This window comes from Thunnus maccoyii, chromosome 6 (assembly GCF_910596095.1).
Source record: "Thunnus maccoyii chromosome 6, fThuMac1.1, whole genome shotgun sequence".
Lineage (NCBI taxonomy): Eukaryota > Metazoa > Chordata > Actinopteri > Scombriformes > Scombridae > Thunnus > Thunnus maccoyii.
The window spans coordinates 11,304,530-11,318,416 of NC_056538.1; the positions used below are offsets into that span (position 1 = coordinate 11,304,530).

A 13,887-nucleotide genomic window follows, 5' to 3' on the forward strand; every position below is an offset into this window, starting at 1 on the left:
GCAGCAGAAGTTGCAAATGGATGATGTGTGTTCTTTGCAGGCATACTTGCCACACTTAATGCAGGTGGTGGCGTTTTTTTTTTTTTTCTTTTTTCTGGTTCAGAATTCACAAAGCCTCCTTCTTTTGGTGATGGTACCTGGGTCAGGGTTGGGGTCTGTGTCTGGGTGCTGCAGAGCTGCCGCCATAGCGGCAGCAGCTGGTGTGCAGGGAAGACGCTGTCTGTGTTCCATTTGTGGGGACACAAGCATTTTCCCTAATTCCCCAATGAACAGCCTCCGTCTGAATTTCTTTGCCTGGTTCCAGGCTGGATCCACAACTGTTCATTGCACAAAGGTGTTGAATGCAGACATATCAAGGACATTATAAAAGAGCACCAGTCGCCACCAACAGGTCCTTCTCCTGCAGCTGTAGGTGCCGACAACCTGCAAAAGAAAAAAGACCAAATAAAAAATGAATAAATTAATACAAATATTCTTCCTCATTATAAAGAAATATCTCATTCATTTTTTATATAAATGCAAGAAATTCTGAATAATAGAAGCACTAAATATATCTCAGACAAGCACATAAATTCATTAAGAATAAATCAGTGTGTGCGTAATTGATGCGTAATGGCACATACCATATCCAGGTTGTTGACACCTCCTTTGCAGCAGTTGTAGTCTGCGATGATTGTGAGTCAAAGAAGCGAAGGCGAAGTGAAGGCGAAAACGGAGGATAGGACCGCCCTGTTCCTCATCTGGAGCAGCTGTGGAGGAAGCACTGGTTTGTTCTTACGCACAGTTCCGCCAAGGGCCACTTTCCTCCTCAAAAGCTCCTCTGCCGGCGCATAGGAGGTGAAAAAAATGTCGCAGGTCACTGTGTTCACCTGGAGCCCCTCTGTCATTTCCAGGATCCCCCCTCTGTTCCTGGTTCACCTCCGCCAGACAGCCCTCAGGTTCTCCCGTATATATATATCTGCATCCTCCACGCATAAGATGTCTTAACATCATAGCTGACCCTGATTTTTATACCATACTTGGCTAGTTTGCTTGGCATGTGCTGCCAGAACCCACAACGGCCTTTGAATGGGACCAGCTGTTTGTCCACACACACACATCCTGGCTGGGGTTGAAGAGCAGGGGGAGGCGATGCATCCACTTCTCCCAGATGGGGCGGAAAGCAGACAGCTTTTCTTGCCTGTGACACACGGGTTGAATCAACCTGTCGTCGAAGCGCAGGTTGGAGCTGATGAGCCTAAATTTGCAGTGGGACATGGTGGCTCAGAAGATGGCCTGTCTGGTGAGGTCATCCCACAGGCTGCAAGTCAATTCATCTCGTGACCTGTACACCAGCCAGGATCAGCACCCCAATGTATGCCTGTAGGTCAGTGACATCTACGTCTCTCCAATCAGACACAGAACGTCTCCCCTGCAGGTTGGTATTCTCCACAAGAAGCTGGATTATGTCTTCTCTCATGAAAAGATCAAAGGATGGCTTTACAGTGCTGATCCTGACGATGGCAAACCATGTGGGTCCCAGGGTCACGCAGGTAGTTGGAAGGTACCTCAGAGTCTCGGCATGAGTGGGAGCCCAGATAATTTGCCCATTTCTTGATTTCCAGTCTGGATTGGCGGTTTCCTCCGTGTCCTCCCCACTCTAAGTACAGTTAGAGGAATAAAAGTCATCGGAGGAATCAGACTCCACCATGTACTCGATGTCATCCTCTGAGTTTGTCTTCCTCAGTTTTAGAGACACCTGACTCATGCTCGCTGTCAGCAGGCGGTAGGACATGCTCCAGAGCTTTTTGAACAGACATGTGTCTCTTCATCTTGCCAGGTGGGAAATGACCAGCCACTCAAGCTGCATATACTGATAGATTTGGCTGCGACAGCAGTTGCATAAACTCAAATCTACTAAACCAAATAAAGCCTGACTTTGTTTTAGTTTTCCCCATGCGCGCTCTCACAAACACACCTCCAAAGCTCAATAGCCTACTGTAACTGATAAACAGAAATGTACTGCACATATGAGGTGTAATATATTATATTCTACTGAATTTGAAGGCCTGCACGTGCGTGTGAGTGGGTGGATGAGTAAAAGTGTTTGCGTGTGTGAGAGAAAGAGATTGGGACATGGAGCTGTTTATTGTGACCTCCAGTACAATACAATTTCTACCTACACACACATTTATTTTTCAATACACACACACATGCCACACTGTGATATACATACCAATACATTTGGGTCATTTTTAGTGCATTCACATTTTCACTGGCCCTGCTGTGCTCCATAATACAGCAGAAGCAGGACTAAAGATTAATGCATTGTATTTGGCCTGTGGGCAAATACAATGTAAATGACACCCTCTGGTGGAAAAAAGTTAAAACTACAATTTTGAAGCCAGGGCTCCAGAATGAAAGCCTAGCACAACAGAATGCATGAATAGGTCCTATTTTGGCAGGAGGATCAAAAATTGCAGTTTAATGGATTTTAATGGGACATCTAAGGTGAAAAATGAAAAAGCCAAAAATGTCCTCAGTGGTGCACATGTCTGAACTGTTTTTGTTTATTATTCTTTAGGTGTGCAATGAGAACTCACTGTTTAAGAGTCTGTCCCGCTACCTTGTGCGTCGCAAGAATCCTGAGCTGTGGGCAAGTGTGCTGCTGGAGACCAACAACTACAGAAGACCACTTATCGACCAGGTCTGACCTCTTGCTGTCTCTGTCTCTGTCTCTGTCTCTTAAAGCTGCATTATTAAGCGGAGACATGAGTCAAGTTTTTCAAAGCCTTTTGACAATATTCATCCTTTAGTTTTTCACATCACCATTTTTTTTATCTACCTGTTATAGGCTTGTTCAATTGTAATATTTTTAAGATTTAGTTAAAACACCAGATGTAGTGCAACTAGCCTGTTGTCCTATTCTGCTGCAGGTTGTCCAAACAGCCCTGACAGAGACACAGGATCCAGAGGAGGTATCTGTGACAGTCAAGGCCTTTATGACCGCTGACCTTCCTAATGAGCTCATCGAGCTTCTGGAGAAGATTGTCCTGGATAACTCTGTCTTTAGCGAGCACAGGTGAGAGGGGCTTGATATACCTCATTGGACATAAGTCAGTTAGCTGTTATGTTATTTTGTCTGCTTTTTGTAGTGAGTTTCTTGAATTGTGATCATATTTGAAAACACTTATTCATGCTTATATGTACCTTTTTTTTAGTCATATAGAAACTGTTCACTGAGATCTTCCTGTTTTGGTTATTTCAGAAACCTGCAGAATCTGCTCATCCTGACGGCCATTAAAGCTGATCGGACACGTGTCATGGAGTACATTAACCGTCTGGACAACTACGATGCCCCAGACATTGCAAATATTGCCATCAGCAATGAGCTGTTTGAGGAGGCCTTTGCTATTTTTAGGAAATTTGACGTCAACACCTCTGCTGTGCAGGTGCGTGGATTCCTGCTTGACTTTGTGTTTAAAAAAAGTCACAACATAAACCTCAAAAGCTTTTTTTCTTACTGTTTGTTTACAGTTTAAATCCAGGCTTGTTATTCAGGCCTGACCTAAAGCCTTATAATAATGGTCACCAGGACTGTGTTATTGATCTTGATCTGAATCTTGTCTCGTTGAATCCAGGTTCTGATTGAGCACATTGGTAATTTGGACAGAGCCTATGAGTTTGCTGAGCGCTGCAATGAGCCTCCAGTGTGGAGTCAGCTGGCAAAGGCCCAGCTGCAGAAAGGTCTGGTCAAAGAAGCCATTGACTCTTACATCAAGGCTGATGACCCCTCTGCTTACATGGAGGTGGGACAAGCTGCAGCCCAGAGCGGTAAGTAACTTAATCCAAATTACTGGCTCATTTGCTGCATAGAAAATCTTGTAAAAAGGATAAATTATTTGCTTATATTATTTTTATTTTTTATTACATTATTTTAAGCTTGAAATCCATTTATTTGAATTCCTGTAATGAAGACACTTTAACGATGGTTTGGTAAATATAGATTGATGCGCTTTTCAGACTGATGTGAGTTGTGTTGTGTGCAGGAAACTGGGAGGACCTGGTGAAGTTTCTGCAGATGGCCCGTAAGAAGGCCCGTGAGTCGTACGTTGAAACAGAGTTAATCTTCGCTCTGGCCAAGACCAACCGTCTGGCTGAGCTGGAAGAGTTCATCAATGGTCCGAACAATGCTCACATTCAGCAAGTAGGTTCTGGGACAATAAACACTCATTCTTTTTTACAGCTGATCACCACTGAGCTCTCTTTCCCCTGTTAACAGCTGCTGTTTTTCTGATCTTACTTTCTCTTTTTTTTGTACCCTTTCCCTCAGGTGGGTGACCGTTGCTATGACGACAAGATGTATGAGGCAGCCAAACTGCTTTACAACAATGTGTCCAATTTCGGCCGCCTGGCCTCCACTCTAGTGCACCTGGGAGAATACCAGGCAGCTGTGGATGGAGCTCGCAAGGCCAACAGCACCCGCACCTGGAAGGAGGTGAGGATTATCAATACAGGTTCACTTTAACTCCCTCTAATAGTAAAGAGTCCTTTTGAAACAGATGTTTCACATCAAAACACACTTTTCCTCTCTGTCTGCCTCTAAGGCTTCCTTAAGTTTCACTCAAGAGAACAGAGCACTGTCCACTCTCTTATATAAAAACACATTGTCTGATGTCACTCTCTTCTCTTTCAGGTGTGTTTTGCTTGTGTAGAGGGGAAGGAGTTCCGGCTCGCCCAGATGTGCGGCCTGCATATTGTCGTACATGCCGATGAACTGGAGGAACTTATCAATTACTACCAGGTACATAACATAACTGGGGCCAGTGTAAAACATATGACTTTTAAAAACCCTCAGTGAAATAATCTCTTTCCCCTGACAAGAAGTGTTGACCAATGAAAAGTGCAGGTTTAGTCATATGTATTTTGTTTACTAGTTCAAAGGGTTAGGGTGGGTTTTATAAAGTCTGTCTGTATTCCATTTAGGATCGTGGTTACTTTGAGGAGCTGATCACCATGCTGGAGGCGGCCCTGGGACTGGAGCGTGCTCACATGGGTATGTTCACAGAGCTCGCCATCCTCTACTCCAAATTCAAACCCCAGAAGATGAGGGAGCACCTGGAGCTCTTCTGGTCCCGTGTCAACATTCCAAAGGTAGGCAAAGGGAACAACAGCAACATCTGCAAACAAAGCATGACTTCATTATTATCAATTTAACAACATACTGTACACACAACATATTAAAACTTCCTGATCAGTTCACCAAGTTAATTATTAGTTCATGAACTAACGTGTGTATGTGTGTGTGTGTGTGTGTGTGTGTGTGTGTGTGTGTGTGTGTGTATCTGTCTGTTTGTGGATCAGGTTCTCAGGGCAGCAGAGCAAGCCCACCTCTGGGCGGAGCTGGTGTTCCTTTACGACAAGTATGAGGAATATGACAACGCCATCATCACTATGATGAACCACCCATCTGATGCCTGGAAGGAGGGCCAGTTCAAAGACATTGTCACCAAGGTAAAGACTGTATTTATTAGTGATGCTAGTTGTCATTCTGGTAACAAGTTTTGTTATTGCCAACAGAGCCAAAGTACTGATGTGTTTATGAGGTGGAGATTCTTTATGTGCACTTGCAGATGTTCAAGTGAGTATACTGTATGTGTGCTTTTCATTTTAGGTGGCCAACGTGGAGCTGTACTACAAGGCCGTCCAGTTTTATCTGGAGTTCAAACCTTTGTTACTGAATGACCTGCTCATCGTCCTCTCTCCAAGACTGGACCACACACGCGCCGTCAATTTCTTCAGCAAGGTCTGTGGCCAATATTATTTTCTGTTAACTTTTATGATAAGAATTTTTAAAAAATGAAAATATATAAATAAAAGTTATTGTGGATCCCTTACTCCTGTAGACTTATGAGTGACTGTTCCTACATGCAGTAGTTTTGCACCAATCTTATTGGTGAAATACTCGTCTGGTGACAGGAAATGGAAACTTTGGTACATTAAGCCAAACTTTCCTACAGCTGTCTCCAGACACATTTTATGATACATCTGGACCTATGAGACTGCAAAAAAACCCTGCAGTTTATTATACACACAAAGTAACCATCAGACAGATAAAATATAGCTAGTTATAGACAAAGCAATAACACTTTTAATGTCTGGATAATCAAATATTTGCTTTAAAGTCTCATTAAATCTTTTTTATGCTCTTTTGGTTATCTGCTAAAGCTCACTTGATACAGAATATGTGACATTGACTTGCAGAGAAAGAAAAGTAGTTCAATACGAGATGATTTGAAAATTGATGATTTTCTATCTGATTCTTTGTTTAGGTGAAACAGCTGCCTCTGGTTAAACCATACCTGAGGTCGGTCCAGAATCACAACAACAAGTCAGTCAATGAAGCCCTCAACAACCTCTTCATCATTGAGGAAGACTACGCGGTATGATGTGATAATGTTGTCCATTTTGTGTCATAACAGAGTTTTATAATCTATTTTTAGATGTGTTGATGTTAGTTGAAGAGGGGAAAACAACTTTTAGATGTGGTGTCATTCAATGGCACTACTAAATTTTCCCCAACATGATAAATGTTTTCAAGTAGTTGCATTTTTAGCTTCATCTTTTAATCCCTGTTCTCTCTTATCCAGGCACTGCGCACCTCCATTGATGCCTACGACAACTTTGACAACATCTCACTGGCCCAGGGCTTGGAGAAGCATGAGTTGATTGAGTTTAGGAGGATCGCAGCGTACCTTTTCAAGGGCAACAACCGCTGGAAACAGAGTGTTGAGCTCTGCAAGAAGGACAAGCTCTACAAGGTGCATGGCCAGTAAAACAAATACAAACTTGTAGTATATACTCCAGTTCTTCCAAGTTAATGTGAATCAATGCATTACATTTCACCACAGAAAAGAACTGACTGTGCTAAAATGTAAAGGCAGATAATGTCAACTTTCCCAAGTCAATTTATTGAACAGTATTTGTGCCCTTCTCTCTGCAGGATGCCATGCAGTACGCATCAGAGTCCAAAGACACAGAGCTGGCTGAAGAGCTCCTGGCTTGGTTCCTGAATGAAGATAAGAAGGAGTGTTTTGCCGCCTGCCTATTCACCTGCTACGACCTGCTGCGGCCTGACGTGGTGCTTGAGACCGCTTGGAGGCACAACATCATGGACTTCTCCATGCCATATTTCATCCAGGTCATGAGGGAGTACCTCAGTAAGGTGGGTTATCCACACCTGAAGAGGTAACCAGTGAGTGTGGTGTCAGATGTCTTTGAGACAGAAAAACAAATTGAGTCAGGTTAGAGATACCTTTTTCAATTCTACAGTAAATACAGTGAAAGAAGGTAATAAGAAGTTAGACTGTGGGTTCTTTCTCCTGCTGTTAGATGTTTAGACTTGTGAAATAGTATTTGCAAACCTTTACTAATATATGGAGAGCCAGATGTCCGAGAGTTAGCATGTTGGACCTGCTCAGATGGGTGTACCACAGAAACAAATTAAATGGATTCTCTAAATACTTTTCCCCTGATTTTCCCACCCATCCGGTAACTGAAAGAAGCATCAACAACTGCTCAGGTGCATTTGCAAATACTATTCAACAGTAGGCAGTGTCACAGTTCCCCCAGACAGCGTCAAAGACAAAGCCCCCAATGCTGCCTATTCTTTCCTCCATTCATGCTCATCTTCCTATGCTTCTTTCAGTCACGTGTCATCACTGCGGTGTTTTCCTTTTCATTTGGGTTTCCATCCATTCAAGCTACTTTTCCATACAAATGTGTTCCAGAGGAGATTCATAACTGCTGTGTTGCTTGTCATGTCATTTATATTTGTTACATGGCACAAAATACAACCCACCTATAGCTTTCATGACAGGTAGCAGAGATGAGTGGAGCAATAGTAAAAAAAAAAAAATAGTTGCATTTATTTGATGAACTTTGCTAAGATGGTGGATTTTACAACAGAATATTTTTAAATCATGTTTTTATCAGATAAGCTGTCAGTTTGCTGTAGTTAGTTTTCTTTTGGCTGACTACTTCTTTGCGCTTGTTGCAGCAAATAATTAATTTTCCTCTTAAGTCTTAGTAGATCTTGTTTAAGTAGTAACTTACTGGACTTATCAGTTAATATTCATATCTGTATTTTACAATGTTTTAAGCAACAAGGTGAAATTGACTAGTACCAGAGTGATCTCAAGTCTGCATTTGTATCAAAAGTGGCGTTATTACCCGCATCTCTCAGGGTTTTTGTGTTTTCTTTAAGTGAGAAGTCTGCTCTTTTCTCTCTGTCAATTTCAATTTTGGGAGACTTCCATTTGTTTTTTTTCCTCCTTAAGTTGCCTCTCTGAATTTCCTTTCCAGGTTGATGCGATAAAGGAAAAGGTGAAAGTCGAATCCATTTTCTAATCATTCTTTTTGACCCCTCTCCCCTGTCCTGTAGCCTGTAGTTTGGAGGAGTAAAATTAGCAGGAACTGCATGACCCCTCTCCCCCCCCCCCCCCATGTCACTCTGCTGCTTCTGACTGTAAAACTCTACATCTCCACTAGACCACCTACCTACCCACAAGACTCCAGAGTGGGGCTCTTCACAGCCAGCCTTCAAGGGTCTGCTAGAGTTGCTGGTGTCAGTGTTGGTTTTCAGGTCTAAGTAGTTAAAGGTTGACATAGGACAGGGAATGAACTGGTTATTGAAATAAGATGGAAACAAAACCCATAGCAAGAGGAGATCAGGGAAAATCACTGCTTTCAATGTTTCAGTATTTTTGAGTCGTGACGATTCTTCAATTATTACTTCTTATTCATTATTAATTGCTGTACTGAAAGAATATGTACCATCATATTCACCTACTGTGTTTAACAGAGACAGTCAGCTGCCCAGATATACAGTAACTATCAGCTTCCATCCCAACTAAAGCAAAGTGATATTAGCTCAGTTACCATTTTGTCATGTAAAGTGTAAAATACTTCTTTTAACATACATGATTACAGTTTTGTATGTTTACAAGTCAGTCATAACTTCCATTTATTCCATACAGCAGTGAGACTTTGCTTTAAGTGCAGAGTCGCTGAGTCTTATATCAAATATTCCCCTGACAAAACCTTTCTCCTCAAACACAATGAGTCATCCACTTAAGCCAGCATACCTATCACCTCTTCTTGTGCGTGGGTGAAGAGCGCCACTCCGGATAACTGCCTCACCTGCTGTGGTCGGGTCCTTTTCTCACAGACTTGTTAGATGAATTCTAATGTTACCCTGTCTGTAACCCCACTCAGGCCCTGTTCACGCCTGGCAACACGCGTCTTGGGTGATCCGATCACAAGTGGACAGCTTTAAGTACGTCAGTTCACACCTGGCATTAGAATGCGTCTCCACATGCGTCTCATGTGACCACTTGTGATCGGATCTCTATATGTAAATAAACATGTACATCATTTCCATTTGCGAAGACCAAAAGCGTTTTAACCAGCAGGATGCAGCAATGCACTTCCTGTGCCTAGTCTGCCGGAAATTAAAGTAAGAGGAAGAAGTTTGCCCAAATGCAAATCAGACAGCGTTTTTTGTGTGTATTCCATCCCTGAGAATCCATTTTGCCTGTTGTTTCGCACTTTAATATGACGCTCTTGGTGCGCGAATGAGTACGTGCTTCCACTTATGCAGAGGACGTCAGTTGAGTAGGTGGTCCTTCAGTGTGGCCCAGGACACATTTGCATACAAACTGCTAAAAGAATGTGGCCAAATGCGGCCCAGACCACCTCCCAAAGTGGTCTAAGCAATCGGGTCTCAACACTCAATGTGTCTTGGGTGCATTCACACCTGTACTTAGAGCTGTCCACGTGTGATCAGATCACTCAAGGTGCACGTTAATGCCAGGTGTGAACAGGGCCTCAGCTGCAGTCTGCTGCCAGCCATCATCCTGACATTGTAGGTTCAGGATATTTCCACCCTGTAGAGATCAATACAAATGGAGTTTCAAGACATATGACATTAATAATTCTTAAATAATATCTTCATATCAAAGGGGGTGGGGGGGATACACATATCCCTATTCGGCATAGACTGCATCTAAGTATAAGACCTATTTTCAGTAAAAGATGATCAAGTCAGCCATTATTTTAATGAAGTGACCATTCTTTCAGAGACCTTTCTGTTTGTCTGTACTACTGACTTTATCTCAGTGCTGTAAAAGAACATGAAAAAGCATAAACATTAGGTACAGGCATTTGTGAGTGAGGGGTATTTTTCTTTGCTACTGTAAAGTGTGGTCTCTTCAAGTGACAAACAACTTGAGCGTGTGACAGCATATAATCTATAGTGTGGGGAACAAATACACAATGCGTAGAGCAACAAGCATGCATTTCCCCTCCCTCGGTAGCATCAGCAGCACTCAGGCCAGGCTATGAGACGTCGTTGTTGGCTGTGCCTGCTTCTGGAAACCTTGAACTGGCTGTACAAAACCATCCCCTCCACCCTCTTTCACACTCCCTCTACTATGGCTCTCTGCTTCTCTTCCTCTTCTTCTTCTTTTCTCATGCACTCTACAAGAGGAGAATAACAATAAAAAAAACCTGCCGCTTCAGCATGTCTCTCAACCCCTTCTCAAACAAAACAACAGCCTGTCTTTTCTTGAAACAGCCTGCTTAACCAGATTGACTGACTGTAGTAGTAAACCAAGCAGGTATGTAGAGAACTGAACCCAAAACCATGAATCCTGCCCTTAATTGATCAATATCTAAGCTTTACACTGTTGGAGCTGTGGATAATTTCTGAAGCTTTTTGCTGGCTGCTTAATTCTTTGAATTTAGCTTCTCCTTTCGTCTTCTGCCGGTCATTTTCTGCCTCTGAGCCGCTCAGCAAATACTAAAGCAACAAGGCAGTTTTAGCAAGCTGATTCTCAAGGCTGCTTCTTCTAGCTGTTGGCACGAAGGCATCGATTTAATTGGGCCGTGTGCCAGAGCCTGGGGCACGTCTAGCAAAATATAGACACTGTGACAGTACACAGCATATGGGTGGTAATTAGGGTGTTGTTGTTTTTTTGGTGTTTTGTGGCAACGGGAAACAACAGAATAGCAAATGAGACAACAAATGTTTGCACAACGTTCCAAGTAGTTAAAGTTTTAACATTAAGTTAGATAAATTGTATTAATCTATATAAGTTATTCATATTCAAATAAATACACTGATACCAGCACTCAATGTAGATAACAAAAATCTAATAAACTAAAGCTAAAAAGTTACTTTGACAGTTAAGTTGAACCCAAACACATCATTTCTCTTCAGTTAAAGTGATTTTCTTCACTTAAAGATATAATATGTCATATCAAAAATCAAGTCTTTACCTCTGTTAGTTATATAATTACAACACAAAAAGGAATCACTTCATGGCAGAAGATGTAAACCTAAATCTCTAAATAAATGATGTCTTGTTCTGAGGCCCGTCTGTCCACCAACTTTCGTGTGAAAATGTTCAGAACATTGGTGAACAGCGGTGAAATCCTAACCAGCTGTGGGTCTGTTTGTACTGGTGAGGGGTTGGTTCTCTACATACTCAACATTAGAGTAGATGCTTTGGGTGGCTGGATGGTGGGACCATTATTGCCCAGTAGCTGTTTTTGTCTCCCCTCCTAATCCCTAATTAGACTGCTTTATCTCCCACAAATAAGTGGATGTGTACCTGATGGATTATTGTAACCAAGCTTGATAGAGTAGCCAGTAGTTTTCTAGTTGTAGATACTCCAATTACTTCATAGAGGGCCTCCAACACAGTAGAAAGGCCTGCCTCCTGCAGCCTGTTTTTATTTAAATCTGGACTGTATTCGTCTTCGCCCGTCAGGAATGGTCCCATCCGTCAGCCAGTGAAATAACCCAGAGGTCAGTTTTTACAAACCCGGCGTCTCAGCCCTTGTTCTATAAGAGCGCCCCCTCTCCCCCCTTTCCACAGTCTAACTGAAGTCTCACGCCGCTGCTGCTGTTTTGTTTTCCACCAGGTGGACAAACTTGAAGCCTCCGAGTCCCTGAGGAAACAGGAGGAGCAGGCTACAGAGTCTCAACCCATTGTTTACGGTAAAGAGACCAAACACAGATGATAATAAGGGATCTTTTTTTTTGACAATATAACCACAACTTTGCTCTTTTAACAAGTTTTTCTGATGTTTCTGTCGCAGGCACACCCCAGCTCATGCTCACAGCAGGGCCCAACGTGGCCGTGCCTCCTCAGCAGGCCTACGGCTACGGTTACACAGCAGCACCAGGCTACGCCCAGCCGCCACAGCCCAGCTTCGGTTACGGCATGTGAACACCCCACAGCCCATACTCCTCCCCCGACCCCTACCACCACGACTTGACCCAACACCTTCCTCCCATCTGTCCTTCTCTCTTTGTGTTCCTCACCAGCTTCCCATGGTCTTCTACTCACAACAGGGGCCACAAGCAAGCAACAGCCCACTCTCGTTTTGAGTACTATTTTTTTATTATGTTGTCTGTTACAAGAGAAAAACGTTTAACTGCATTGAAGGACTTTTATTTGTATTGTTTGAAAAGAAATCGGACCACACATCATGTTTCTTTGTTTTACACATTCCATATTTATGACTACTTATTTAGAGAATTGTTTTTTCTGTATATGTTTATGTCATTATGTCGTTTTTTATTGTTTCGGCGGAAGTGGACTTGCTTAAAGCTCAGCAATGAACCTTTGAAGTAGGTGGAGGAGCATTGGATTTTGCACTCGTGAAGAAATTAATGTAGAGAAGCTCTTACTTTTGATGTACTGAACATGTGAACAGCTTACATTGTCTCGTTTGTCTGTATAATGCATTTCATCATTGTATATTCTGAGGAAAAAAAGGTTACATATAATATTTGAACATATATTGCCATTTCAATGGCTATAGCTAGCAACACTAAGTAATGATAGTATATTCTGCACAGGCGTGTAGCTTTATGGAGTTTTAAATGCATACAGACGTATGTCACTGGTTGAATGAGGGTGTGTTTGTGTGTGTGCGTGTGTGTGCGTGCGTGTGTGTGTGTGTGTGTGTGTGTGTGTGTGTGTGGGTGAGTGTGACCTGATGGTCTAAATAAGAATTTTAACCCCCTCTCAGCCTGTATTGGGCTATTCAATCCACCCTTCTAGATGTTAGCTCTCCTTCATCGGCTCCATGTATTTAGGTGACCTCTTGTGCCGTGTACAGTGCTTGTGTGAGACTGTATCTGTGTATGTGCAAGGAACGGGACCACGGCTACCAAACCCCAGGGCCCCTCGACCCTTAACCGTACCGTGTGTGTGTATTTACTCCGAATCCTCCTTGTGCTGAGGTCCGTGTATGCCAGGTGTTGTGGTGTTTCCCTCGGTCACCATTACTTTTTTTGCGTGTACAGATGTGAACATGACGAATTGAAAACTTTTAGATGGAGGACCCCCCCCTCCCTCATCCCCAACCATCTGTCCTCCACCCACTTTCCTGTCCTGTTTCCTCCTCCGTCATGCTTTAGCAGCAAGAACAAACAAGGAGGCAGAAGACGCGGCAGGCCGGTGGAACCTTTGGTGTCCTAATGACAACTCGGTTAGATCCATAAACACTCCTGTAGGTTGTGTGTGTAGATGGTTATGATGAAGAAATTAGGTCTCAGTACATCCAGTTCTTTGTCAAGAATGGTCTGAAATAAGAGCCTGTATTTACCTTGATGTACTTAACTTCTTACATGCTTGAAACTGTGTGTGTAAAGTGTCATCCTAACCCTACCATAAGTTGAATTCCTTTCTGTTGTCATGCATATTAATAATAAAGGGGATCTGTCATTGATAAATGGAAGAATATGACTTAACTGAAAGGGAAATACTAGCCTAAATAAAAACTAAAAATTGTACCTGGTGTTCAGTGGAGTCAGTCTCTGTTTGGGAGGAA

The 13,887-nt window shown here is 42.7% G+C and overlaps 1 protein-coding gene across 1 annotated transcript in view; it reads left to right on the forward strand.

Annotated features, from left to right (window-relative positions):
* LOC121899311 (clathrin heavy chain 1-like) overlaps positions 1-13,849 on the forward strand; it is a 30,167-nt gene extending 16,318 nt beyond the window's left edge. Inside the window, exons 18-32 of the mRNA XM_042415033.1 lie at positions 2,564-2,686; positions 2,916-3,061; positions 3,248-3,431; positions 3,621-3,813; positions 4,029-4,186; positions 4,313-4,477; positions 4,676-4,783; positions 4,966-5,133; positions 5,344-5,493; positions 5,654-5,785; positions 6,312-6,422; positions 6,630-6,800; positions 6,983-7,204; positions 11,968-12,043; positions 12,145-13,849. Of these exons, the coding sequence (XP_042270967.1) occupies positions 2,564-2,686; positions 2,916-3,061; positions 3,248-3,431; positions 3,621-3,813; positions 4,029-4,186; positions 4,313-4,477; positions 4,676-4,783; positions 4,966-5,133; positions 5,344-5,493; positions 5,654-5,785; positions 6,312-6,422; positions 6,630-6,800; positions 6,983-7,204; positions 11,968-12,043; positions 12,145-12,275 (2,238 nt within the window). The 3' untranslated portion in view covers positions 12,276-13,849. The remainder of the gene's footprint in view (positions 1-2,563; positions 2,687-2,915; positions 3,062-3,247; positions 3,432-3,620; positions 3,814-4,028; positions 4,187-4,312; positions 4,478-4,675; positions 4,784-4,965; positions 5,134-5,343; positions 5,494-5,653; positions 5,786-6,311; positions 6,423-6,629; positions 6,801-6,982; positions 7,205-11,967; positions 12,044-12,144) is intronic.
* The last annotated feature ends 38 nt before the right edge of the window (positions 13,850-13,887 follow it).